Below are 25,517 nucleotides of genomic sequence, written 5' to 3' on the forward strand. Positions count from 1 at the left end.
AGTGTTCGTTTAGCGGTGTGATCGGTATTACCATTCTTCGTCTGATTGTTCAAGCATTTTCGGAGTGATCGGTAGATGGTTATTTTATGGCCTTGATAATCGTCATGACAACTCGTTGATATTCGCAAGTTTCAAATTAAAGATTTAAACCGACGAATTTCAATCGTTCTGATCGCAACGCGTGAAATCCTCGATCCGAAAATCGATGTAAATTCGTAAGGTTGCCACTGTATACGGATCGGATTAAAACGAGCATCGATGGAGCGTGATTAAATATAATGAATATTAACCGGTGGGATAATTGTATCCTGCTTAAAATTTCATTATCTCCGACTGGCAAATTATTAAATTACCTCTTTGACGCCACGTAATCTTGCTTCGGTTGATTTGCACGATTTATTCTCGGACCGAGGCACGCCGAGCGATGTTCATAGAGTAAAGAATAAAAGCGGTGATTCCGCTCATTGTCACGCACCTAAGCTGCTTCGAAGGGCGATCACTGCGATGGAAGAAAATTGTTTTTCGATTGCCTCGAGATGTATTCGAATGGCGAATGAAACGCACGTTTCACGCAGAAATGGAAACGCCAGCGAAACCTCTCGCTAAAATTACGTACAGAAGTGTCGCGTAGAACGAGGCATTCCGCGTGCTTTTAACGGACTTTAATATCGTCGCGGTTTATCATCTCGCAATGATCGCCCTTCCGGTTATCTCGGCCACTGACAAGTTCGCGTTTCGTTTAATCGCGTTCTCGCTATTGTCTCTAGATAGAATTTGCAACTGCCCTTTCAAATAGACTACTACAACGCTTTTTCAGATTCTTTTTCTTCTCTTTACGTTTCTTTTCCTCTACGACGATCGATGATAAAGTCGAAGAAAACCGTGTGTTCGCTTATATATAGAAACGTTACTAGATCGAAGAAAAATCGGAATGAACCGGAAACGAGATCCCTTCCGGATATATGGTTTCCCATGTACAATAAAACAATCGTTCGCAAACGATCCGATATCATTCGGCCGTTGTATTATAGTTTCGTGTTCGGTTTTGATCTTGCGTAGGCTGCACTCTCTCTCTCTCGCTCTCTCCGCGACAGACGATCAACGCTATTAGACAGTAGAACTTGTTGCATCGATAATAGTGTCGGCTAACAATGACGGTAATACGATCATAGTAATCTTTAATGATATTAGTAGTCATCCGTAATATACTCTATGTGTATATTTATATATTATGTATAAGTATGTATACGTATATACAATACAATATGATTTACAATAATTTACGATAATCGATACCATAAATCATCTTTTTTTCTTTGTCTCTCTCTCTTTCTCTCTCTCTCTCTCTCTCTCTCTCATCTCCCCCCCCCCCCAAATATCTAATTCCATTTCTGCCACTTTTAATTTATTGGAAACTTAGCCACGCTGAGCCCGGCAAGCGTGGCGATAATTGTCGATTCCAACACACACCTTGAAAGCGTTTTAGTGATATCACAGTGATTTCATTGCTCCAATATTATCGATAGAGATCGTTTCGCGGCGCCCAGCGCGAGATCGTTCGGGTTATTACGTCGTGTGATTAATCACGAATGAAAAAATTTTTTTTATAACTGTTAGAATATCGGTAGAGCATACGATAGTGGCGCGGTAGGTGAATAAATCAGCAAATAAATTAATTCGCGATGCCTACGACATTTTAAAGAACGAAACAATGCATCATGCTTCGGAAGCTTTGGTATTAAATGGGAAATTGTTTTTAAGCGGTCCGGTATCACAATGATAATTGAAATCGTAAATAGAGTAGGTGGGTCTTAAAAAGAGGCACGGAAATGGAAAATGCTCGAATTAATTACGAGCTCGACGGTGTGTGTACGTGTTTGAAAGGCGTGCAGTTATCGTACATTTAACGCGGTGGAATGTCAATTGACTGCGTTTAGTTTGCAGAAATTTTCGAATCAACGTACTATTAATGGAGTATTATCCGGCTGTAATTTTATGAGTTTACAAAAGTTGGAGAGAGGAAAAAACAACGGGATGAGTAATGAGACTAGGTTATCGAGATAATTAATCCAAGTTTTTAGTCGGTGATTCGAAGTGAAATATACCAGTTCGTCTGGTTTTCCACGGACAAGGATGAATCTCGGAAGTTTGCGTTCTCGTAAGATGAATCTAACGATAAAAGTGTCTGTAAATCTACTGGATGCATCTCGTCGCTCTCGGTGGTCCGTTCGTCGCCGCTTGGATACCGGAGATATTTTTGGAAAAGTTTGATTGGAATCGGGTAAATAGATTGTTAGCAGCGTTATCAGCGAGGTGGATATAACGAACGATCTCGCTCTACTTCAAAATCTCGAGCAGACAAAGGAGTAGTGCCGCTCGACGAGTAGAAATAATAATTAAAATAGATCGTTCGATCCCTACGGCGACGCTGGATTATTTAATATGTAAGAATGATCGATGGTAATAAGAATCGAGAATGATAATGACGATAATAAGAATAATGGTAATCTGTTGATAATAATAAGAATAATATTAGTAACAATATACATATCTGTATACAACGTGTATAAATACAAAGTATCGTGTCTTCGTTAATTTATTATTTTAATCTCGTGACAACGTGTTGCGTGTCGCTTAGGTTCAGAGACGGTACGAGCGTAATATTAGAATTAGAATGATCGGTTTCCTTTTTTTTTATTTTAAACATCGTTTAGCTTGCTTCTCTCTTTACACCAGTCCTTCGAGATCGTTCTTCGTCGTTTTTGTTCTTCGTATATCATTCGTTCAAAATCTCCGCACGATTTAGGTCTTTTGCTTCTAACGTTGGTAAATTTCTCTTATGCTTACAGCTTAAGTTAACATCGTGTGTACGTATGGTAAGGTAATTAATTACTGACACACAGAGAGATTCATGGAAAAATTTGGTTTGCAAAAAATTTGGTCGACCGCCTAAGGCAAGATCGCCGCGTACACGTAGTTTCATTAACGATATTAATGGTAAACGACAGTACGTTATCGTAATTACTTAGTACGTTGCATTTTACGGATTCACGGTATTTCCCTCTTTTGCAATTTTCGTCTTAGCGTTTGCCAACGCCAAGCACACTTCTCTTACATTTTATTATTTAGTCTCATCAGACTTAATCTTACTATCTTACAAGTAACTCGTTTACAGGAAAATGTCGAATCTCGCTGTCCGAACTTTGCTTACATCTTATATCGATCTAATTAACTCTGAAACTAACAACGAGGAGAAACGTTCGACGATTCATTTATTCTTTCCTATTGCTGCGTGTGTCTCGATTCCGTGCCACTTTGGCAGAGAGATCGATGATCTTCGGTCGATCTCGCTTTTCGGGGAAACACGGCGAGCGTTCGATGAGGAATTTTCAGGGTATCGAATAGAGCAAGGTTTCTGGAGAGCAACGAAAAAAAAAAAAAAAAAGAAGAAGGAAAAAGACAAGAGAGGAAAAGGCACAAGTTCTCAAGATTGCTCTGTGTCTCTCCAACCTCGACGATTTTCTAGATGGAGATCAAAAACGTGGACCGAGATCAATAGATCGTGAAAAGAGACGAACGTATTGGATATCAGCGATAACGAGACGAAAGAGCGAAAGAAGGAAAAAGCAGCAGGGAGCTCTGTATCGATGTTTGATCGTCTGAAATATTACCGAGCATCCGGCCTCTCGGTTAGAACGTAAATTCCACTCGGTTATGTGTATCCATTTCTGGCTTCCGTTTACGCGTTCGAGAACATAGTATCTTACGACAGCATCTCCAGTCCTTTTATTTCGTGCACGATAAATTCTCAAGGATCCAGCCGACCGTCTAATACAGGATTTCATGTTACAAGGTACGCGTTGTAATATTTCGAGATGGGATTGCACGAGGTTGCGATCGACGCGAAATTGTTCCCCGCGACCGATGGATCTCGGGTTATCGAAGGGTGAAACCGAGTCAAGGAGACAAATATCGTAACGAACACGTATTCGTTTTTCTACGGTCTGGTATTTCGTTTATTTTTACATGCTAATATCGGCGCGGAACACGACTAAGATAGCCGGATAACAAATGCGCATCAGGTTCCTCCAGCCGGTCGAAATCAATTTGTAACGATCATGTCAAAAGTTTTGTCCGCTTTTATTCGCAGCTTTCCACGCAAACCGCTCGATAGTTGACTGTGCAAACGTTGCGTTTGCACCTCGTTGCGGCCGATTCAAATAATCATCAAGGGTGTATCAACCTACGTTGTTTAATGTACGATCGATCCATCAAAACCGTCGATTTCCTAACCCTTTCATAAGCAAAAATCCGACTGGAAAAACGTATATACGGTATATTATGTGGTACGTGTATCCGTGTGTACACGGTCCATCGATCTCAGCTATGCTAATAATCCGTCGCATGAACGTTGCAATCTTATCAGCGCGCCTCTTATTGGTTCTGTACACTCGAGAGACTGTCTTGTTCGTCTATTCCCCCGACACTTTGCCCCAGTTCACCCTTAATGCGTGGAGCTTGGTCGGAGAGAGACAGAATTAATGAGGGAAAGCTAGACACACGCGTGTATTGCATACTACAGACCACACGTATATACGCTTTATTGATTTATCGTTGTAGCGCGTTGCGTGTCACGTAGATGCGTGCACACGTGACATATGTACAGCCTGGCTATAAAGGGGTTGCGGCTAATTCGTAAATTAGTTTGAAACGCGCTCTAGGGGTAAATGTTACGTGGAAAACATTTCATTCTTGAAATTATCTTTTATTTGGAACATCGGTGCGTGATTTTGTTGGAAATTTTTAGTTTGAACGCTGCAGCTATCGGTAACTAGGGTATAATATTGAACCTATGCCGAGATGAAAGAAATGAAAGGTATATGAAAGATATCTTTGATTTTGAACTGTTCGGTTTATACACTGAACTACAGAGCTTTTAAAAATTGGAACTTTAAAGATATTTTTGATAAAAAATATACACACTGAAAATAGAAAGAGATGAAGTGTAAAACTTGCATCAGCGGAATCGAAATGAAACAAAATGTAATGAAAGCTTTCATTCGTATATTGCACGAAATGTCATTAAGAAGCGCATCGTCGCAATCTATGAAAAAAATACGAATTCATAATTTTGGTAATTTTCACATCTGGTATTTTCACTCCCAATATTTTCGATATTACGTCGATCGACGAATGAACTGGTCGATTTGAATAGGAATCGTTTTCTAAAACACGTTTTCCGCTGTTGAACGGAAATGTAATTCTGAAAGTTGTAAAAGACCGATTGGAAGCAAAGAGAGTTCGATGTAGGTGTGTTGGTTATGTGAAACGTATGCTGGCTCTTAACTCTTAATCCCCAACCAAAAATAGCCGGATTTCGATCCTCGGTCTCGGTACAGAAGCCCGAAAGTAATTTTTTATTCGAGTTTCTCGCGGTCAGACTGCGGGGATGATCTTTAATCTGCGAAATAGAGAGACCAGATTGAATGCTATCGATGGAAATTGTTTTTCGAAATTTGTTCCGATGGATGGGCCACTTTCGATTTATGAGCTACGTTTTTGCCGCTATTTGATTTGTTTCGAATCGTTGCTAGACAGATAGGCGTGCCAACATTTCTCAATACAGATTCGCGTAAAATATTTCACATAACTTGAACATCGTGTCGTTTCCTGCGATTTCAATTCTGAAAAATATCCTTAAATAAGTTCATAAATATTAGGACGTCTTTTGGAACTGGATAACAATCGTTGATATAATCAGAGATTTAGGTAATTTCCCAATCATTTTTGAGATTTATTTTATTTTTGGTCAATGTCCCGATACTTGTAAATCGTATTTATGAATACGAATACAGCTTTCTCTTTCGATATTCGAAATTACGTAGCAAATTTAATCGATGGAAAGAAAGAGTTAGAAAAATATCGCGTACACCGGTGGCGCGCAGCTATCGATTAAGTAAAACTGGCGTGCGCTCGGATAAAAGGGGGTGGTAAGTTTCGAACCGGTTTGATCGGTTTTGAGAGCGGATTCGGTGCCTCGGTGAGGTCGGCAAGCGTTAAATTATAAAGCAGCTGATCGCGAATTGGCACCCCGGTGCGCAAACATTGCGTAAAGCCGCATAATAATTGAAACCGCATAGGGTTCTATGTTGGCTTCGCGCGTCACCAATAAACAAATAAAGCTGTGCATTCATCTTTAATCGCGGTTTCACCAGGGTGTAGCGTAGTCAAATTTAATATTTCAAGCCGAACAAACAGAAATCGGACATTGCAAGCATTACATCCTACTTTTTATCCTTGCTGTCGTGCGAATTCTATTCCCATTGACCGTACGTCGTGCAAAGCGATCGTTTCCCCGTATCTCTTCTCTCTTCCCGTGCATCTCCATTCTTCTTTCATTTGATTTTTAAACTCGAGAAACTTCTACGTTTTTTTATAATAATACGTATCGTTACGTTTTCAGCATCCTTACCGTTTATTTAAATCGATAGAATTCGAAAAAACTGTCGTGATTAAACGATTACACGATTAAACCGTAGCCGTATATCGATCCTATTGATAAAACGATGTGTACCTATTTAATAGGAAACAATATTTCGTTTTAGCTTTTTTTTTTATTTTATTTGTCCGATGACGATCATTCCGATCACGTCTCTCGTGAACTTGTGCTCGCTTCGAGATCCTCGTCCTTCCTGCGATCGTGTGCCGATGTGCGTATATAATATCGTAGAACAGTTACGTATTATTACACGCGCAACGTATGCCACAGCCCGTTCCGAAAGTTTTCGTTCCACGTCGCGTGAAACATGGTAGCGAAGAATCAGAACTCTCAGTTTCCCTTCCCTTCGTTTTCCCTCTATTTTTCTCTTTCAATCTTCGACACACTGCTATTTTCCCTTCCTAGAAGAAACTTTGTATTCGGTAGCTCGTGCTTCGGAAAATTTTCCATCTCTTACACTGCTCACGAATCGAATAGCAGGTAATTTCGAAGCGAAATCAAGCGAACATGCAAGGTGTTCCTTTCTTAGTCACCTACGTGAATATCAAAGAACAGAAACTTTCCGGACGAGCCGCTCGCGACGGCCATATTATATACACACATACACGTATGCTATACATATCTACATTCACGTACATCGATAGTAAGTGGATTGTCGCGATTTTTAATTTACAATCGGACCGTGTGCCGTCTGTCCAAGGAACTCGGAGAAGGAAGAATGCCGCAGGTACACCCCCGTCCCCACCCAATTTTCTTCCATTCTGACGAAGAACGATGACGAGGTGGCTTCGACGAAAAGATCCGATTCCTCGGAGGCGGGATACAGAGAACCCACGAATCGTGTCGCGATCATCGCGACCAATAATTCGTCTTTGTCGAGCAAAAAAGAAAACGTCTCTGACACTTTTCACGCGTTCCTCCCTTCGATATAATTAGTTTAAAATCACGATGCAGCCGTAGTTCTCGAATCCGTATCGCTAGCTGTCGCGAAGTTCCATCTGTCTTCTTTGGTGTCATGTTGAATCGACAACCAGTCGGAAGTTGTATCCGATCGAGGGAGAGGCAGCAGCTGTTGCTGAAACACACCGATAGTCCACGACATCTCGTAGAGTGTAGAGGATTCATGGCCGTCACTGGCAAAACGGGCTATCGAATTTGTCAACTTTCTCATGATTTCTTCCCGGAAAATTGTTATCCTCGAACTGCATGGACGAGGAAATTCTCGGTGCGCCCGTCTCCGAGGCCACATTAGACACGAACCGAGTTTAGAATTTCACCGAGTTTACATTCCAAAGGAAGCGTCCCGCGAGAGTTTTTACAGTCGCGTCCGAATTTCCCAAGACTCTTGCGCATAAACACCTTCGTCGTGTCGTTCTCCTAACTTATCGCAATAAAGATATCTGTTCAAGCGTTCTTGCCCGATCCTTCCATCGACGTTCTACTTCGCAAAGGCGATGTATTCGCCGATCGATTTTCATTCGTGTTACCTGGATCCCGTTCGAGAACGTTCGTCCAGGGACGACGGGATTATTTGAACAGTATCCTGCGAAACGCGCGGCGGAAATCCTTGTTGAAGACGGTGTAGATGAAGGGGTTCAGGGCAGAGTTCATGTAGCCGAGCCAGAACGCGATCACGAACGCCTGCGTGGGTATCTCGACGCGAGGGAACACAGGTTTCGCGATGTAAAGGACGAAGAATGGCAGCCAGCAGGCAATAAAGCTGCCCATGATGAAACCGAGTATCAGAGTGGCTCGTTTCTCTTTCTTTCTCGCCAGTCTCCTCTTCTCTCTCTCCGGGTCCCGCGGTTTCGACGATTTTGACTCTACGCCCGAGTCGTCTTTGCCAGACGTGCGTCCTCCGTCCCCGTGCTCTCTTCTGAGCTTGCCCAGATTCCTACGACCGAAGATGGGCTGGCAGAGACGAAGCTTTAAAGGCTTCACCACGGCACACCTGGATACAACGCCGCTGTCCGACGACGACGGGTCGAACTCCGACACCATGTCGACGTCGATGCCGACGCTAGGCGCCCTGCACCGCGATGGCACGCTCGATTGGCCGTCGCCGTTTACTGACAGCGTTGCCTTCAGGTTGCTCTTCTGCACTGGGACTGGGATCGTCACCTGTCCAACAGATTTACACAGCGTTTTAATCATCGTTACTTGAAAAGGATCGTTTCAACGATAATTAAACGATAAATGGTGTAATGAAAACTCTGAGGTAAATATAAACAAGTGTTTGCAACATCGTCGCTTCTCTATACTTTTCAATTAGTGCAGTTGATCAACGTGGTTTCTAAACCGCCTAAATAGCCATTACCAATCTAAGCTATCCCCATGCATAGTTTTACAATATGCACCTTACTGGTACAAGAAGCTTCCGACGATACCAGTTGTTTCGTATTTATAAACAACACAAGAAAGTAAAGATTCTGGGAAACGGACATGTATAGGATAGATTCGATCTCGATACTAGAACGATAAAGAATTGTGCTCTTCGATTCGCGAGATTTTTATTCGATTCTGTTTGTACCGTGGAAGAATCGTGCGAGAAAATCCAACAACGAATTTCTACATTCGGCGATTTACTAGTTTCTCTTTCATGCGTTGTAGCAGTGTACGAGATCTTGAGAAACGCGTCGCTGTATCGCCAAACGGGATGTATTCAGATCCCAGACCACGAAACTGAAGTTATTGGGTAAGTGCATCCGGGATACGAGCGTGGAGACAGGTGTCTTGCGCGTCTCGTGTCGTTCGAGATCGGAGAATCTGCTACACATTTAGAAAAAGACGTTCAGAAAAGATGTTTGACGTTCTGCCTCCGAGTGGATGAGGAAAATTCACGAAAAATAAGAGACGAGTTCCGGCGGAGGGGCGGGGGGAGGATCGAATTTGAATACGTTTGAACAAGCTGATAACATAGATTTCTTCGTATTCCAACGTAACAGAGGATAATGTTTGCTCCGAATTCGAGCATGTGCGTTCAAGCACTTGTAGAATATGAAACACGTGCTCGTATTTCTAGCGTGATAGATGGTCTGACTTGGGACGAATCGTGGAAAAGAATAACATTGTTAAACGTACGAAATGGTCTGTTGTCTATCAATTCTTCAACAGGGGGCATATTTTAGGAGAAAGAATATTTTCATCGCAAGTACCTTTCCATACAGTTCCATATAAGCAATAATGCTATCCTTGCCTCATATTTCATGAAGCTACTTTTGGAAATTTAATACGTCGAATTCACGAACAGTAAGCTGTGCGTACTTTTCTGTATGTTATCGTTCAAAAGCATCCGGACACTTATTCTTGACAACATATTTTATTTATGGATAGAAAGTATGACTCAAAATATGACAAGAGTAAAATATACAAAAGAAAAAAAAGACACCATTTGAAGTAAATTAAGGCGTTAACCTTCAGCGTATCCTTTTCCTCCATGGGAATACTGTTCCCTCCTCCGGGATCCGCTTCAGAGGTACTAACGTCGCTAGCAAAGTCGCACGTGACGATGGGTATTTGTACGGGCTGATTCTCGATAGTCGCGACGTTCTCCATCGCGGAACCAGCCTGTTTTTTCGATTCAGTGGCCGGCGTGCTTTGTGTGAAACTGGTCTGTCTAATATCCGGGGACTCAGGCGGTATCACTGCACGAGGACGCGGCTGCTTGCGGATGCCGCGGCGCGCGCGAGCCTTCGCCGCGAAATAAATGCGTATATACACGAACACCATGATGCACGACGGGATGTAGAAGCTGCCGAGCGCGGAATAAACGACGTAGCCGATGTCCTCTGAAAGCTGCAACAGAAACGAATGAATATTGAATAGCCACTTTGTCACGGAACATTCTTTTGTGATTTTACAATCTAGGGCCAATCTAGGGCCAATCTGGGGCCAATTTGGGGAATTCATCTCGAGCTACGCTTTATCGTTTAAATTAATAAATAAAATGGGTCAGTTTGTGAAGTTCGGTCAATAATTTTTACAATAGACAAATGCTTCATCGTTTAAAGGAGTAAAAGTAAAATGGGTAGACAATTTATGAAGTTTCTCCAATAATTCCCTTTTTAATCAAGCAAATTATATATTATACTATTAAGCATTATTGTATGATAAAAATAAAATATTGGAGAATGTCGTCGGTTTTATGAACGTTTATAGTAAAGGAATATCGAGAGCAGTAGTAGTCAATTTATGTGGATTTCATTGATTGGAGTGAAGCTTTAGTTAATATCCGATTAACTGAACTAAAACTCATTTGTCTATGAAATTCTATTATGTAAACGAAAAATAGTAGGCGGCGAAGAAAATTGGTATTTAAAATTTCATGAGCTCCAATTTTGTGAACTTCATGAGAAACACAATCACATTTCCTATTTTTTACCGGCAAGCTGATTTAACATTCAGTAAAAAGATTGCTTTAAATACTTTTGCGATCTCTGTGAGATACATAGCTACGTTTTAAATATTTTGTAATTTTTTTATACATTTACATTATTTGTTTTAAACTTCAATAGCATAATGATAGTAAACTAATCTCATAATCTCTTGCTTATCACAATCAAAATGTTTCATATAACACGCATAACATATTTACGAAAAGTACTCATAAACGTTCGAATATTCTCGCGAGCCTATGTATATTGTCTGCTCATAAGTAGAGCGAATCGAAACGATGCAACTTTCAATCAGAGAAAGCATTTGTAGTGTACTGCGATTACGCTCGTTACGAATGATGCGACGGGCAAAGAGAGCGGAATTAATTCCGTTCTCGGCTCAAAGAGAATAAATTTACCGGGCTAACTTTCGCCAGTGAAAAAGTTTCTCGTTCAATTTAACAAAATATGGGATTACGCGCGAGTACGGTTGATTTTTACGAATTTCTTCGCAATCCTCTCTAAACATAGTAAAACACTGATTCGTGAATAAACACAGTTTCCATATTCTATGAAAGTTTCGATCCCGTTTACGAGGTAACAGAAGGGCAGATTACGTCGTTTCCATATAATAACTTTTACAGTCACGCGCTCCTATGAACGATACGCATACCAGAACTGGGATACGCTGTTCTACAATACGAGCGACGACGTTTCGCTTAGAAGTGACGCGCACACGGCCTAGAACGTGAAATACGTACGAACGTGTGTATTTCACGCACGTTAGAGAGAATCTAATTCGATTTAATTTACGCTATGGTCTATTCTGAACTGGTTGGAATAAAATGGGACACTGCTCTTGAACAGGAGTCGTTTGATTTCGTGCGAAGAACAACTTCTTTGTCACTGATACCGTCTGACGTTCCATTTCCATTTCAATTGCGAAAAGATCATATTCATTTATCAATTGTCATAGTATAGATTGGATCGTTAGTCTCATAATTTCTTAAGAATTCTTAGTCCATTGCAAGATGACAATATCTGTGGAGCCTGAAAGAACGAATGCTCCTGATCGTACCAAGATCTTCACGATTATCGATACTTTTGATCTGGTTGACGGGTTACAAAGGATAGAATTTTAGTAAAAACTTAATATTATCCGCAACAGGTCGGGTTCTCTGCTAACAGGATGATACACGAGTCATTCTCAAAATAGGATGAAGCCAAAGTTATTTTAGATCTTTATCAGAGAGATTACGGGTGAAAGTACGATGAAACTGCTTAGATCTCTTATCGCATCGGTGTATTCTACTGCACCCTCTGGTAACATCTAGTATCGCGTTTCGTCCCTCTTCGTTACAGTTTAGTGTGATTCCATTTGCTGTTTCCAGTGTAGAAATAATGAATCCACTTGGGGATATACATACGCGATAGTTAGGCAGCGATGTGAATTGGGTTTATCGCACGGTCGTAATTCCTTTTCTACCGTTTGTCACTTGATCGTACACGTGTGACGTTAACGAGTATTTCATCTTTCTAAAATTAAATTCGATACGTCGAAACTGCCCTCCTCTAGCCAGCTACTGACTTCATTTTAGAGTTAAGACGAGCACGTATCCCACGTCTGAAGTATCCGCGAAGCGATTAGCGCTTGTAAACTTTAATCTTTCAACGGTAACCGTTTAATCTTCCCTTTTCTGCCAGCGTTGGCCGTTTTCCCTTGCTTCTATAACGGCTTTACATAAGGGCGGCCTCAAAAGTCTGACACGACGGAGCGGCGGCTCGGCACGCTTTTTCTCTTTCTTTTTACCACGGTCGGGTCTAAAAAGATAGAAAAGCGACGAAAAGTACGAAGCAAGCACCGTTATCGCGTAAACACGCGGAATAACGAGCTGTTTTAGCGAAAATTTCCCGACAGGAATTCATAACCGTCGATACGCGATCAGTCTCAAGCTTTTTTGCCACTTCATCTCGCGTTTCGTTTGATTTACGACCGTTTTGTATTGCAAAAATAATCTTCCATCGGGAGAGAAAATTCGCCGCATGATTAGTTAGCGAAACGATGAGGTCGATTCTTCCGCATCCTTGAAACCGCGCGCATTTCTCTGCTTGTTCTCGACTCTGTTCCGGATTATCGGTCACCTGGTCACGCTGCTTCCATTCTTGCCAAGAGAGAAACGGGTTGGGAAGGGAGCAGAGGCAAAGTCTCTCGCGGTGACGTCAAACGTTAGTGGGCCACCGCTACCCCTAACGCTACCTCCTTTCCACGGCAAATTTTACAGTTCACGGCTACGAAATATTTTTTTCTTCTTTCTTCGTTTTCTTTCCAACCTATGCGTTTACACTCACGGCTTTCTTAATGAAAAATTCATCTCACTTTTTATTCACCTTCCTCCTGGGAATGAGAGAAAGGAACAGAAGATTTCTCACGCACTCTTCGCAACGGCCTTTCTCGCGAGGTAACGAGCAACCTGGAGCACGCTCGTCAAGAGCGAAAATTCATGAGATCATGAATAACAATGTCCGTCCCGAGATGCGTCCGTTGGTCAGCTGTGAGAAATCTTGCGAGTGAAACGGATTGAAATCGCCGCAACTCGTCCACCCGGCGACGTGTCCGTTCCATTAAAAAATTCACGAAACGCGCGGTAAATTAAGGCAATCGAGCTGGTCTATCGAGTTACAAATCCCCGGAAAGATAAATATTCAGTCGGTCCGGAGAAATCGGAGTTCACTGCGGTGAAACGATACCGTTCGTCGGACGACCACGAATCTTGGCCATTTTAACTGGAATGACGCCATTCGCGTTTGTCGAGCCCGTTTCCACCAGAGAGTTCTATGTTCAACGTTTGCCAACGTTTGATTCAATTATGAATCATTGATAAGCGATAGTCGATCGTGTTATCGGATCTGTGGAACGGGGACGAGGAAATAGATAGCAGCGGGAAGAAATCGGTGTAACGAGACGGAAGCGGAAAATCGGTGTATTTCGAACGATCGAAAGTACGTGCGAGTTTCTGATCTTTCTCTTTTGTGCAGGAACCACTTTCATTCGTGTTCATCGAGCTTCGCGTGCCGTATACCATCCGTTTCTTCTTTCCAAACGATTCCCATACTTTGTGATTCCCTTTACGTTTTCGAATCGATCGATGCAACCGATTTTGTCGAGTTGTTGCTGTCTTTAAAGTCAATTATTGTGTTTGAAGAAAATCACGTGGATTTCAGTACCGTGTTCTACGAGTTAGAAAAGTCGATCATTATAGGTAGCTTTGCTTTGCGAATCTCGTCGAGTGCAGCGCGCGAGCATTCGCTCGTATCTATGAGGTTGCCTCAGTTAAGTTCAACGGAGCCGAAAATGCCAGTCGCAAGGTGGCATGACCCCTGTACCAAAATGCCGGTGGCCACGTTTTGTCCGACCCAATTAAATTTCTTTCTGGCCGACGGTCTCGTTGCTTCTTTTCATCTAGATTCAGGCAAATCATGCTCTTTTAAGCGCCGCGTCAGCATGAAGCTGAGAAACCGATTATATCTCTCGTACCCTCTAAATAATTGCATTCCGACCTCGACTCCGGCTTGTCTGTGATACTCTTTCGCGAATATGGTTCGCAGGAAAAAATTACATTTTTTCAGAATGTCCTTAATTGAATCGCACGTCGGTGATTAAATGACAAACGCTTGCCTTCAGAAAAGCTACAGTACGTACTGTACGAAAGTTATGAGTTTTATTTTTGTGGATGAATGTAACCGCACTCTTGATGTTGTTTTAAATCTGTCGTTGGTAGCGAAGAGGCGTTTAATTCGAGAATTATCGATAATTTATTGAAAAAATGTCGATTAGTTTAAAATACAGTAATCAGTATTCTGTTTGTCAGCTTTTTGTGTCTTAACTAGAAGAATTCTTTCGTGCCTGTCTAAACGTAAAGATTCGTTGAAAATGCCAGAAATAGAAAACCATGTCAAGATGTTTTCTAACAGTACAGTTTGTTAGTTGCCAAGACTTTAACGCAATTGTGTGTAATAATATTCCAAACAATTGAGAGTATATTCATCTTTGTGTTCACCCGTGTTAATCGAGTTTAAACATTTCTCGTGCATTCAATGATGAATCCCTTATTATATTCTAGCAATTCCAGCGTTCTCAGAGAAACCTTGAGAGTTGGAAATAGGGTGAAAGATCCGTAAGAAAGAGGGAATCGATGCCAGGATTATTTCCGTGGAAAGGAGCGAAATCCAAGTTATTGGTTACCGAAATCCACCGCCCCCACCCCTTCCCCCATAGAATCCGGATTCTTTTCAATAAGGACGTGTCACCCTTTTTACGAATAACTACGTACACTGACGTTCTCCATTCCTGTGCCTGCGATTGGACGTTTCGCGGCTTTTCGTCGAGGGTAACTCTCAAGGATTAAAAATTCATCATAACGGTTCTCCAGTAGCAGAACAGTAGGTACATTTTAGTACAGTTCTGTTCCTTTGACGCCGCGATTGATACTCTCTTTGTCCGTGCTACCATTGTTGGTTTCGGGGTACTAGGTCTGCTCGACTTGAAATAGAAATGCGAAGAAATGAATTTCTTTCTTTCTTTCTTTCTTTCTTATCGAACACCATGGTCGAAAGGGAAGGAAAGGAGGACGCTTACAATCGCACTGCCTGTTATTAGTTATTGGAAAGAGACTATTAAGCTTCTGCGTCCGGATTAGACATGTTACTCAAATTCGTTCAAGTCGTTTGAGTTAAAGTAACGTGACTTAGAAATACATTTTTTAAGTGACAATACAATATACAAAATTGTACGTTGTATAAAATTCATCACATCACGATCGTAAAAGAGTTGAAGTTTATTTCTGAAAAAATAGGAATTTTATGACATGTCGTAAACCTGATCCAATTGTAGTAGAAACTTTCGTGCAAGTTTAATTCTCCCAGTTCTGTTCGAACTTCTCCGTTGATCATGCTAATATTTGACCGTTGTAAATGGAGCGGAAGCACGTGACCGCGAGCAGCAGTCAGTTAAAACAATATTTAACGAGATAACGCGAGTGATAATGTACTATTTTGAACATAGCTACGAGTGTGAGCAGAATGGTGCCTCGTATCTGCCATAGAAATTACGGTATTAAAATCATCCTCGTTGGCCAGCTGCTTTCCATCACTTTGAATTATTACCTTAATCGATTTCTCTGTGGTTAATGTCTTTCGGAGGAATTGTGGCGGAGTTTCACCGAAGATTGATCGAGACGAGCACAGTGTTTAATTGAAAATCATACGGCTATTGACGCACCAACGTTGTTCGTTCGACGTCAAAACACTCGCTGTACACTTGCCATTGGAGCAGGAGCTGGGAAAATCCCCAAATGGAAAGAAACACGCGGTCTAAAGCGGAATCGATGAGTCTGTCACGAGCAGATGTAAAACGTTTGACATTAAAGTCGCTATGGGGATGAAAGAGATGGTTCGAGGTAGAACACAAGGGCTGCGAAACGCTCGAATCAAATTCGCGCGCAGCCTAGTATGACCTGGATTTTCTGCCTTTTTTTCCTCTCTCTCGCTTCTCATTTCGCCGCTTCGTATAAAAAGATGTTGCTATTCCAACGCTCTTTTATTTTCCCTATCCTTTCACCCCTTTTTCTGCGCGCTTTTCAAACACGGATTGGTACGTTATGACATGCCAGAATAACATATAACGCCTATAGACGAAAGTGAGATTGCCGAACGCACCCTTGGAATACAAGGTTTATCTTTCGAACGAAGGGATAACGCGGCCTTGTCGAAAGAATTTATAAACGAAATACATCGAGTCACGAATTTCCCTCCCTTCCACTTTTCGTATTTGGATTTGATTGTGGAATATCAGGCATGGGACACGGGCTACAGCTAACATTTGTTTTTTCTCAAATTACCATTTTTCTCCTTTTTCCTTTTTCTATGGTATTCTTTGGTAAATTTATGTTTCGAGATATTTGAAATATCGTGCAAAGCTCGTACAAATATCTCCAATATTTGCAGTAGCAGCAAGAAGTATTAGCCATCTTTACCTTTATTTTCCAGTGAAATATTTTTACATATTTGAAAACTGTACTCTTGTTCTAATAATTTCGTGACTTGCTGTAGTTCCAGCAATGAAATTGAACGAACGATTCTTTCAAAGCGACATCGTTTCGCGTGAAACTCGCTTAGAGTCTCATTATAGAAAGCGGAAAGGCGTTAATAATTGCGGGGTTAGAGACACGAGTCCCAGGAATGTAAATCTCTTGGCATAAGGAAATTCGCGAATTTGCATCTTATTAAAAAATAATTCGCCCCACCGAAAGACGCTTCTGTCTTCCACGGTTAGAACGCAATTTCAAGCCTAATCGCTTTCTTCTACCGCGGTCAAGAGAGAAATGGGAACTAGTCTTTTCACAAGAAGCCGCCACCGGTGCAACTTTTATTCATTGAGAAAATTACAAGAAATCGGAGAACCAAAGTGCTAAGCGAAATATCTCGTTAAAATTGTCAGTTGAAATCGTACGGTGCTCGAAACAACACGAAATCGTGACGTTAATTAAACCGCGTACGTACGAAAATTTTCGTTTTAAACAACTTCGATCGAGATTTTAAACCATGCTGGATGGCCATTTGCGCGCCCTACGGCGAATATTACTTGGCAAAAACAGTGACGTCGTTGGCTGAGTGTTGGCTGAGAGGTAACGTATGTATGTACGTATTAAATTTCGCACGAGTCACGTATCGTATACCCGCGGAACAATACGGTACGTGCATTAACAAAACCGTAATATCCCGTACAAAAAAGACCCAGTCAAATGTATATAAGAAATAAAACTACGCATACTCCTTTCTCCCAATATGTGTTAGTACATATCCATTTATTGCAGATACATTCCATTAAGCACTAGCGTACTTTCTGGTTTTATATAAAATGTAACAATCTGTTCAAACTATCGAAAGAATTAATCAATCGTGATTTCGTACACTTGCGAGATAACGATGCAGGAATTTGTAAGAATTACTAGTACGAATTAGAAGAGGTACATGGTGTATTAAGAATTACATGTGTTGATCTACACGATACAATATTTCTAGAAAATTTTCCATTGTAAGAAGGTGGGGCACGAACATCGTAATTTCCGTATGCGTTTTAACGTCTTTCGTCGGGCGATAATTTTCAGCTGAGTTTTTCCACGCACTTGCAATTTCACAGAATTTTCAGGGGAACAATTTCGCGGAATAAATCGTGTGGATTACGTATTATCAAATCCGGGCGAAACACGGGAATGGAGGGCAAACAATTTTCGAAGCAACCCGTTGTCGAGGCGCTGGCTTTAAAAGGGAACATTAGTTCCAGCGCTGGGGAGAGCCAGCTTTGCTCGTTCGTTTTTCACCAGGGGATGCAATTAAATTGTCATCTTCGCTCGCCACGCGTCCGAAGCGCGCAACACACGCGCTCTCCGTTTTTTCCTCTTTCCCTGATGTTTACGCAAGCGTGTGATCCGGTCTGACCCGAATTAATACTTTTCCTCTCCGTTCCATCCAGCCGGAGAAAAACATCCAATTTCGTTTGCAATCTTGTTAGACGATAGCATAGTCGGACGTTTTGTGCTGCGTCGGCCCCGTACCAAATTGCTCCGCTTTAAACGCTCTGACGTACCTCTTATGCGCACTCCCTACTGTCAGGTGCACCGAACCACTTCGGAAAACGCTCCAGGGACGATCAGGCGTATACGGTCAATCGTGCAATCAGGATTTTCACCGATCCAAATCGCTCTAAGGCTGATTCATATTGATACCTTTTCATTTTTGAATTTTTCTACTCTCTCGTTGTTATTAACTTTACGATACTGCATCTTATACAAAATTTCTGTATCTCCATGTTCGGGAAATATACAGGGTACCTCAATGTTTAATGATCAAACTTTGTGAATATATTTTGTCGTTATAATGAAACAATAAATATAAGCATAGGTCGTTTAAAGCTTTATTAAAAAGTCATGGTAAAAATAATGTGGAGAATAGTGTATTAAAAGTAATTGAAACAAAACTGACTAGCGAATATAGTACCTCGTTACAGTATTCCGGAGTTGGGTTATCAAAAGAGACTTTGGTTAAAATTCTGTGAAATTTGAGCTTGAAGCTGTGGAAAGCGTGCGTCAAACACGAGAAGGCTGTTAAAGAAGAGGAAGAGAAGGAGATGATAAATTTCCTTCCGCGTGAACGTCGACTGTAGACGCGAGCGCTAAGATGTAGCACTGCTTTCGTGGAATGTTTGCAAATTGTTCAGTTAACTTTAGTCAGGCTGATATCCGGCGACTTGGGCTAAAATGGCCAGGATTGTTCCGCTTTCACGGACGGTAAGGTTCCCGAGTAGTCGAGATACACGTTAATTCCCAGCATCTCTGGATAATGCAACCTCGAATTCCTGTGGCGGAACGTATTATTAAAATGTTCTCGAGATCATGATTATTAAAAAATCTGCCCTTTCCTCTTTTCTGCTGAAGCTTCCTTTTGCAAATCTATACATATAAAAGAGTACTAACTGGATGATCGAAGAAATAGCAAGACATTTTTGTTCTATTGTATTGCTCGGAAAAATCTTATATGGTGTGAGAATTTCTTGATAGCTCTGGCTCCTCCTGGAATTCCATCACGCTCGTTTCATCCATTTCGGACGAGAACTCGTTCGACGAAATTTCATTCCAATTTCACCGGCTCTTCACGGTGTGTAACATCGAAGGAATCCTCTTTCGTAGCGTCACAAAATCGCTTTGAATTATTTTCTTGTCGATTTAATTTCAATCGAGCAGACTGCATAAGATTATGCAGAGTTACGTGGAGCGTACTTTTGATCGCATCGGGAATACCAAATACGTTCTCGCGTCTAGAGCCGAAACGTTAGAAAATGTAAAAAGGGCGGGTAGAAAAGCGTGCCGTGTAAACGTGCATTGCGTTGAAAATCTTGTACATGCGAGACACGAAAAAAGATCGAAAAAGGAACGGTACTACAGATACAGATGTATGGTCTTAACAGAACCGGGGAAAATTAGCAGCCTATGTTGACTTGGAAACTTTAGAAATATATAGCATAACAGAATTAAAGCGAAAGTAAAATTGCGAAATATTATCTTCATTCCTTGAATGAACGAGTGTAAATTTTTACAAGTTGCACCTGTAACGTCGTTACTTGTTAACGTATAAAGTTTATCTGTCTCCTGTTTGTCAATATACGAAGCTATCTTCCTCGCCACTCATTTGTTTGACGATAGACTCGTAGTCTGATTCATGACGGACCATTTCTACTGTCGCGTTTCTAATTGTTTGTTACCTGGAAACCAATATCTCTTTCTGATGTCGTGCAATATTTCTATATAATGTCGCTGCAATACTTCTTTTACGCGATCTTATTTTTGGAATTGCTTTTCCAATATTGACGATTGCACGAATTTCTTAGTACGACGCATATGATACGCTTGGAATTTAAGTGGTAGGAACCGGTACAGGTCAGGAAATATTACTACGTTACATTAATTCTGGAGATTAAAAATTTGAGTAGGAAAGTTTAATTTATAGTTTTGAATAGGTTACTGTAGTAGCAACCTGTACAGGTCAGACGATATATCTATTTTATATACAGCATAATATACCTTCCATCAGAATTCTGAACCTCAAATATTCTACAGCTAAAATTTAATTTATAATTTCGAGTACATTGAAGTAGTATTAACCTGTATGATGTTGCATAAGATATATTAGGTGAAGTAAAAAGTTCTGAGCGCTTTTTCGCTTTATTTCGACGATGAAATTAACATAGTCAAGATTATTCGATTTAGATTAAATATGCGCCGTTTTGTTCGATTACTTTTGTCCATTTTGAAGGCAATTTCATAATTCCGCGGTTGAAGAAGTCCTCGTCCCTATTGGTAAAAAACTTGACCAGCTCATTTTCACAAGCCTCTCTTGAGGCCAGTTTTGTACCATCAAGAAAATTTTGCAAAAACTTAAAAAGGTGATAATCGCTTGGTGCCAGGTCTGGACTGTACGGCGGATGCGATAGAACCTCCCAGCCAAGCTCTCGGAGCTTCTGACGCGTCGTTAAAGATGTGTGCGGCCTGGCGTTGTCTTGATGGAACACAACACCTTTCCTATTGGCCAATTCTGGCCGCTTCTGGTCGATCGCCTGCTTCAGTCTGGTCAGTTGTTGACAATAGAGGTCCGAATTAAGTGTTTGCCCCGATGGGAGCAGCTCATAATGGATGATTCCCTTCCAATCCCACCAAACACACAATAAAACCTTCTTGGCCGTTAATCCACGCTTGGCGATCGTTTGGGCCGGCCCACCGCGATTGGACCACGATCTTTTTCGGCTGTTGTTCTCGTATGTGACCCATTTTTCATCGCCAGTCACCATCCGCTTCAAAAATGGGTCGATTTCGTTACGTCTCAACAAAGAATCGCAGGCATCAATTCGGTCCAAAAGGTTCTTTTGCGTCAATTCATGTGGCACCCATACGTCGAGCTTCTTCTTGAGACCAGCCTTATGCAAATGGTTCCAAACGGTTTTCTGGCTAATCTTCAGTTCCTGGGCAATGGAATAAGTGCTCACATGCCGGTCCGACTCGACGATTTCCATGATTTTATCCACATTTTCGACGATTGGCCTACCAGAGCGTGCCTCATCTTCGACGTCCATATTACCAGAACGGAATCGTTGGAACCACCGCTTTGCTGTTGCATTCGATACTGTACTGGGTCCATAAACAGCACAAATTTTTTTGGCCGCCTGCTCCGCCTTTTCACCTTGGTCGTAGTGGTACTGAAGAATGTATCGAATTTTCTCTTTTTTTATCTCCATTTTCGAACGCTGTAACACACAACTGGCTTCACCGAACACAAAACTGACAAAGAACCTTTTTGATGCGTAATATCACCTTGAAATCGGTGTATACTATGACTCGATGCGATGTGCACATCGTGAGATATGGCTCACTAAAGACATCTAGCGAAAAACGCTCAGAACTTTTTACTTAACCTAATATATACAGGAAATTCTAGTATTAAAATTTAATTTACAGCTAATTTCGAACAGTTTACAGTAGTAGCAATCGACAATGCATAAATCGGACGCTGTTATATGTAATACTTCTCTGTTACGATTAATCCCAAACGTAAAAAATTGTATTAAACTTCATTTATAGAAAGTCAGAGAGATATGAAAGATTCACGGTTCGTTTTTGCAAAGCTAACGGTTGCATCGGATCGAAGGAGTTCCTGGTTCGAAGGAAACACCGGAGAGCGTCACGGGGAAAACGACGATCATCTGTAGGTACGTGCCGTAGTACGAACTCGAGCTTTAAAGCTCCTCGCCCGTTTTGCTTGCCCGACAGCCGTTTGAAACTCATGCTGGCACACGATTCGTGCCGGATCTCCACCAGTTATTTAACCTAAACTTCACCATCTGATCTCACCAACTCGAAGGAAAGAGAGGATGACCGAAATTCAAGTTTTTTTGGACGGTCGAAACCGCGGCGCACTTTTATCTCGGATTATCCAGCCAGCCAGTTTTTATCTGCGAACATAGCCCGCTTATGTTCAAGATTGCGTAACATAGCGAGATTTCGTTTATTTTTCGTACGGCAACTTTGATATCGTGGCTTGGATTTTTCGTTCCGACGACACGGGTAGCGTTTCGACACAGAGGAGGAATCATTTTTCCGTCGAAATACTTTGGAATTACGCGAACAATTTTATCCTGGCACGTTGGAAAGTTATTTAGAGATTGCTGTTTTGATTTTCAACTGAAAGAATCCTTTCGGTAATTTAGCTTCTCGGCAAAGTATAGATTTACTACGAATAAACGCTATGAGTATGAAGAGCAGGAGCACGTTTGTACTTGGTTTCTCGCTTAAATGCGGGCTAAATTTAATTCTTGATGAGTACGCTTTACAGGTCGCAAACAATAGCCACGATCAAAAGGGTATACTCCTTTCCTACATTCCCTTTTTTACATTTCAAACAGCTCCGCGTATCCTTCCGGACTGTCCTTTAAAGGTAATCTCATAGCTTTTATTCAACGTTACACGCGAGTTACACGCGAGTTACGCGCGAGCCTCGTGTATTCGCATTACATACTTTCCCTCACACATATTTTTTCTCTTTCTCTTTCGTTCTTTCAGCGAACACGCGAAATGTATGCGAAACAAGAGAGTATCCTTTCTCGACTATACACTGTCGTATTTCTGGCACAGATAACTTTTCGTTCCAAGAGTTCGCTGGAAATTGTACGGTCTCGTAAATGACGAAGAATTACGCGATGTTAAATTCATCATTGTTTTACGTTGTCCATACGTGAATTTAGAAACTGGCACTTAACTGTCTTTCTCGTTTCACCGTGAGCACGATCTCGACAGCGATGCCTTTTAAAAAACACTTATCCGCCCGCTTTGCTAACTTTTTCCACGAGACTTGCGCCACAAAGAGACACGGGGCCACATGCACAGATACTTTAAGCCTTTCGTTGTTCGTTATTAATTATTTCAGAAGTGCTGAGACTGGTCAATCGACGCCAACCTAGGTAGCGTAATCGTGAGCCACATTAAGCTTCAAACGAGTATAATTCGATGTAGATAAAACGGAATGAAGAAAAGGTTACTAGCGAAGTGAATATTTTTTACGTCACAAAGGAAATATTAAAAATATTACTCTTTGAAACGTCCACGTTCGAGAATTCTTTTGAAATTTTCAGGTCTAATAACGTCGATCGTGCCTGTTAACTGATTCTTTCTACGATAGTAGGCAAAGAAATTCCCGTCGTCATAGGTCAGGCACAAATGTTTTACCCTTCACCTTTCTTCATTGAGCGGGGAGGTTTGCTTTTATCTTCCTACAAAAAGTCAGGAATTTATCTCGCGTAAGTAGCGTTGGATCACCAGGCTTTCGTCTTTCTTCAAGGTTCCGGTGCTTTTTTTAGAAAGATTCTCGCGATTATCGCTGGCACCATCGCTAGTAACCATGGAGACACGCTTTCAAATGGTTTCTCTTGTTGAAACTTGGCGATTTTTCTTTGAGATCTGCCACGAATACGAACATCTCTACGGGCTTTTTCACAGAACAAATATCGACCTACGCGTTCCCCCATGCGAATAGGGTAGAATTCTGTCGCAAAGTGACACGTACGCTCGTACAGGCCGTTACGGATCGCTAATTTATACGACAAACATTTTCATCGTGGAAACTAGTGCGTGTAAACACGCTTGTTGGAGAAAGCTAATAGGCGAACGATCGTTGGCCGTTTGTTCTGCCCAGAAACAGCCCTTTTCACTATATTAAGTAGAAAACGAACATGCCCCGTCACTTATTGCTTTTAGCTTCTTTAATCCCCACTGCTTCTTTATTTATTCTTCCACCATCATAGAGATACTAGTTCTCTTCGACTACAGGGTTTCAAGCGATAAGTGTTTCTTCTGCACTCTATTCTGTCGTCTTTATTAAGATAACATTTATGATATCCTCATCTGGGCCCCGGATGCCATTAAACCCCGTTCTCAGTGGCCGCTGTCCAGTTTCGAAATCCATATCCCGTATCTTTTTTCAGAGGCGCGATTCTTTCATTTTTCTCTTCCCATCGTGTTCCCCTTTCATCCAGTTCCCTTCTTCGTGCCACGTTTTTTCTGTTTTCCACTCTGTCAGCTCACGGACAGCTTAGCTTTTTTCGACCTTGCTCGAAGGCTGGCCGGCAGTCTCTCGTTTTCCACAGATAAAAAATGGAGGACAAACAATAAGGAAGGAATTATGACGCTACGGCATATCTACGGATTCATCTCCTGCCCGGTTTTGTTTTCCCGTTCTGCCACGACCCCGGCTCGGCCATCATCCCGCGTATCCGTTTCCACCCTTATCCGTGGAGAATGCTGCTACAAGCACACCGGAACCTTTTTGATGGATCTCTGGCTCATGCGGCCCGGAAACGGAGTCGTACCGGTGGAATATAAAAGAGAATCTGGATGAATTTTAAAGATGAATTGTTTACCGACCTACCAATTCTCTCTACCTATTTCTTGTTCTCTTTCTCTCCTTTCTTCTTTGTCTTTCTCTCAGTCAAACGAATCTCGGAATCTCAGGATTCAGTCGATTGCCTTCGTGTTATGCTGCCGACAGATGAGTCTGGGCTGTAATTTCGTTCGTTTTTCCAGACAGTCATTTTTATCGGATATAGAACCAGGAAGGCGCATAAGGAGATTGATAGCGTTCAAACGTACTTTTTGGAATTTCTCTCCAATAAGATAGAATATCGGAATGTCGTTGGAAAAATTTTGAAAGAACGTTGAATTATTATCGTAGTTTTCGATGTTCCTATCGGCGTCATGAGAAAGTTGGACGTATATCGTCGGATGTAACGTGTCTGCTTTCGCATTATTTAACCACGCGCGGGGGGGGGGGGTGACTGGACTCACAAATGAAGAGCTTCGTGTAATTTGTTTGGTTCCTTCAACGAGAGAGCGGATCATTAGAAAAAGTTTTCACTTCGGTTAACCAGAAAGCTGAACGCCAAAAGGGACAAAAAATCATTTCCATCGGACAGATTAATTTGTCATACTGTTCAGCGTTTAGCGCGGTCTCCACGTCAAAACCTCCCAGTTCAATCAATATTTATAAAC

At 41.6% G+C, this 25,517-nt stretch overlaps 1 protein-coding gene across 1 annotated transcript in view; it reads right to left on the bottom strand.

The window, feature by feature from the left end:
• Positions 1 to 6,799: 6,799 nt before the first annotated feature.
• LOC117205720 (alpha-2B adrenergic receptor-like) overlaps positions 6,800 to 25,517 on the bottom strand; it is a 118,762-nt gene continuing 100,044 nt past the window's right edge. Inside the window, exons 2-3 of the mRNA XM_033444416.1 lie at positions 9,914 to 10,294; positions 6,800 to 8,620 (exon numbers count right to left, since the gene is read on the bottom strand). Coding sequence (XP_033300307.1) covers positions 8,027 to 8,620; positions 9,914 to 10,294 — 975 coding nt within the window. The 3' untranslated portion in view covers positions 6,800 to 8,026. The remainder of the gene's footprint in view (positions 8,621 to 9,913; positions 10,295 to 25,517) is intronic.

Source organism: Bombus bifarius, unplaced genomic scaffold (assembly GCF_011952205.1).
Source record: "Bombus bifarius isolate JDL3187 unplaced genomic scaffold, Bbif_JDL3187 scf7180000007992, whole genome shotgun sequence".
Classification (NCBI taxonomy): domain Eukaryota; kingdom Metazoa; phylum Arthropoda; class Insecta; order Hymenoptera; family Apidae; genus Bombus; species Bombus bifarius.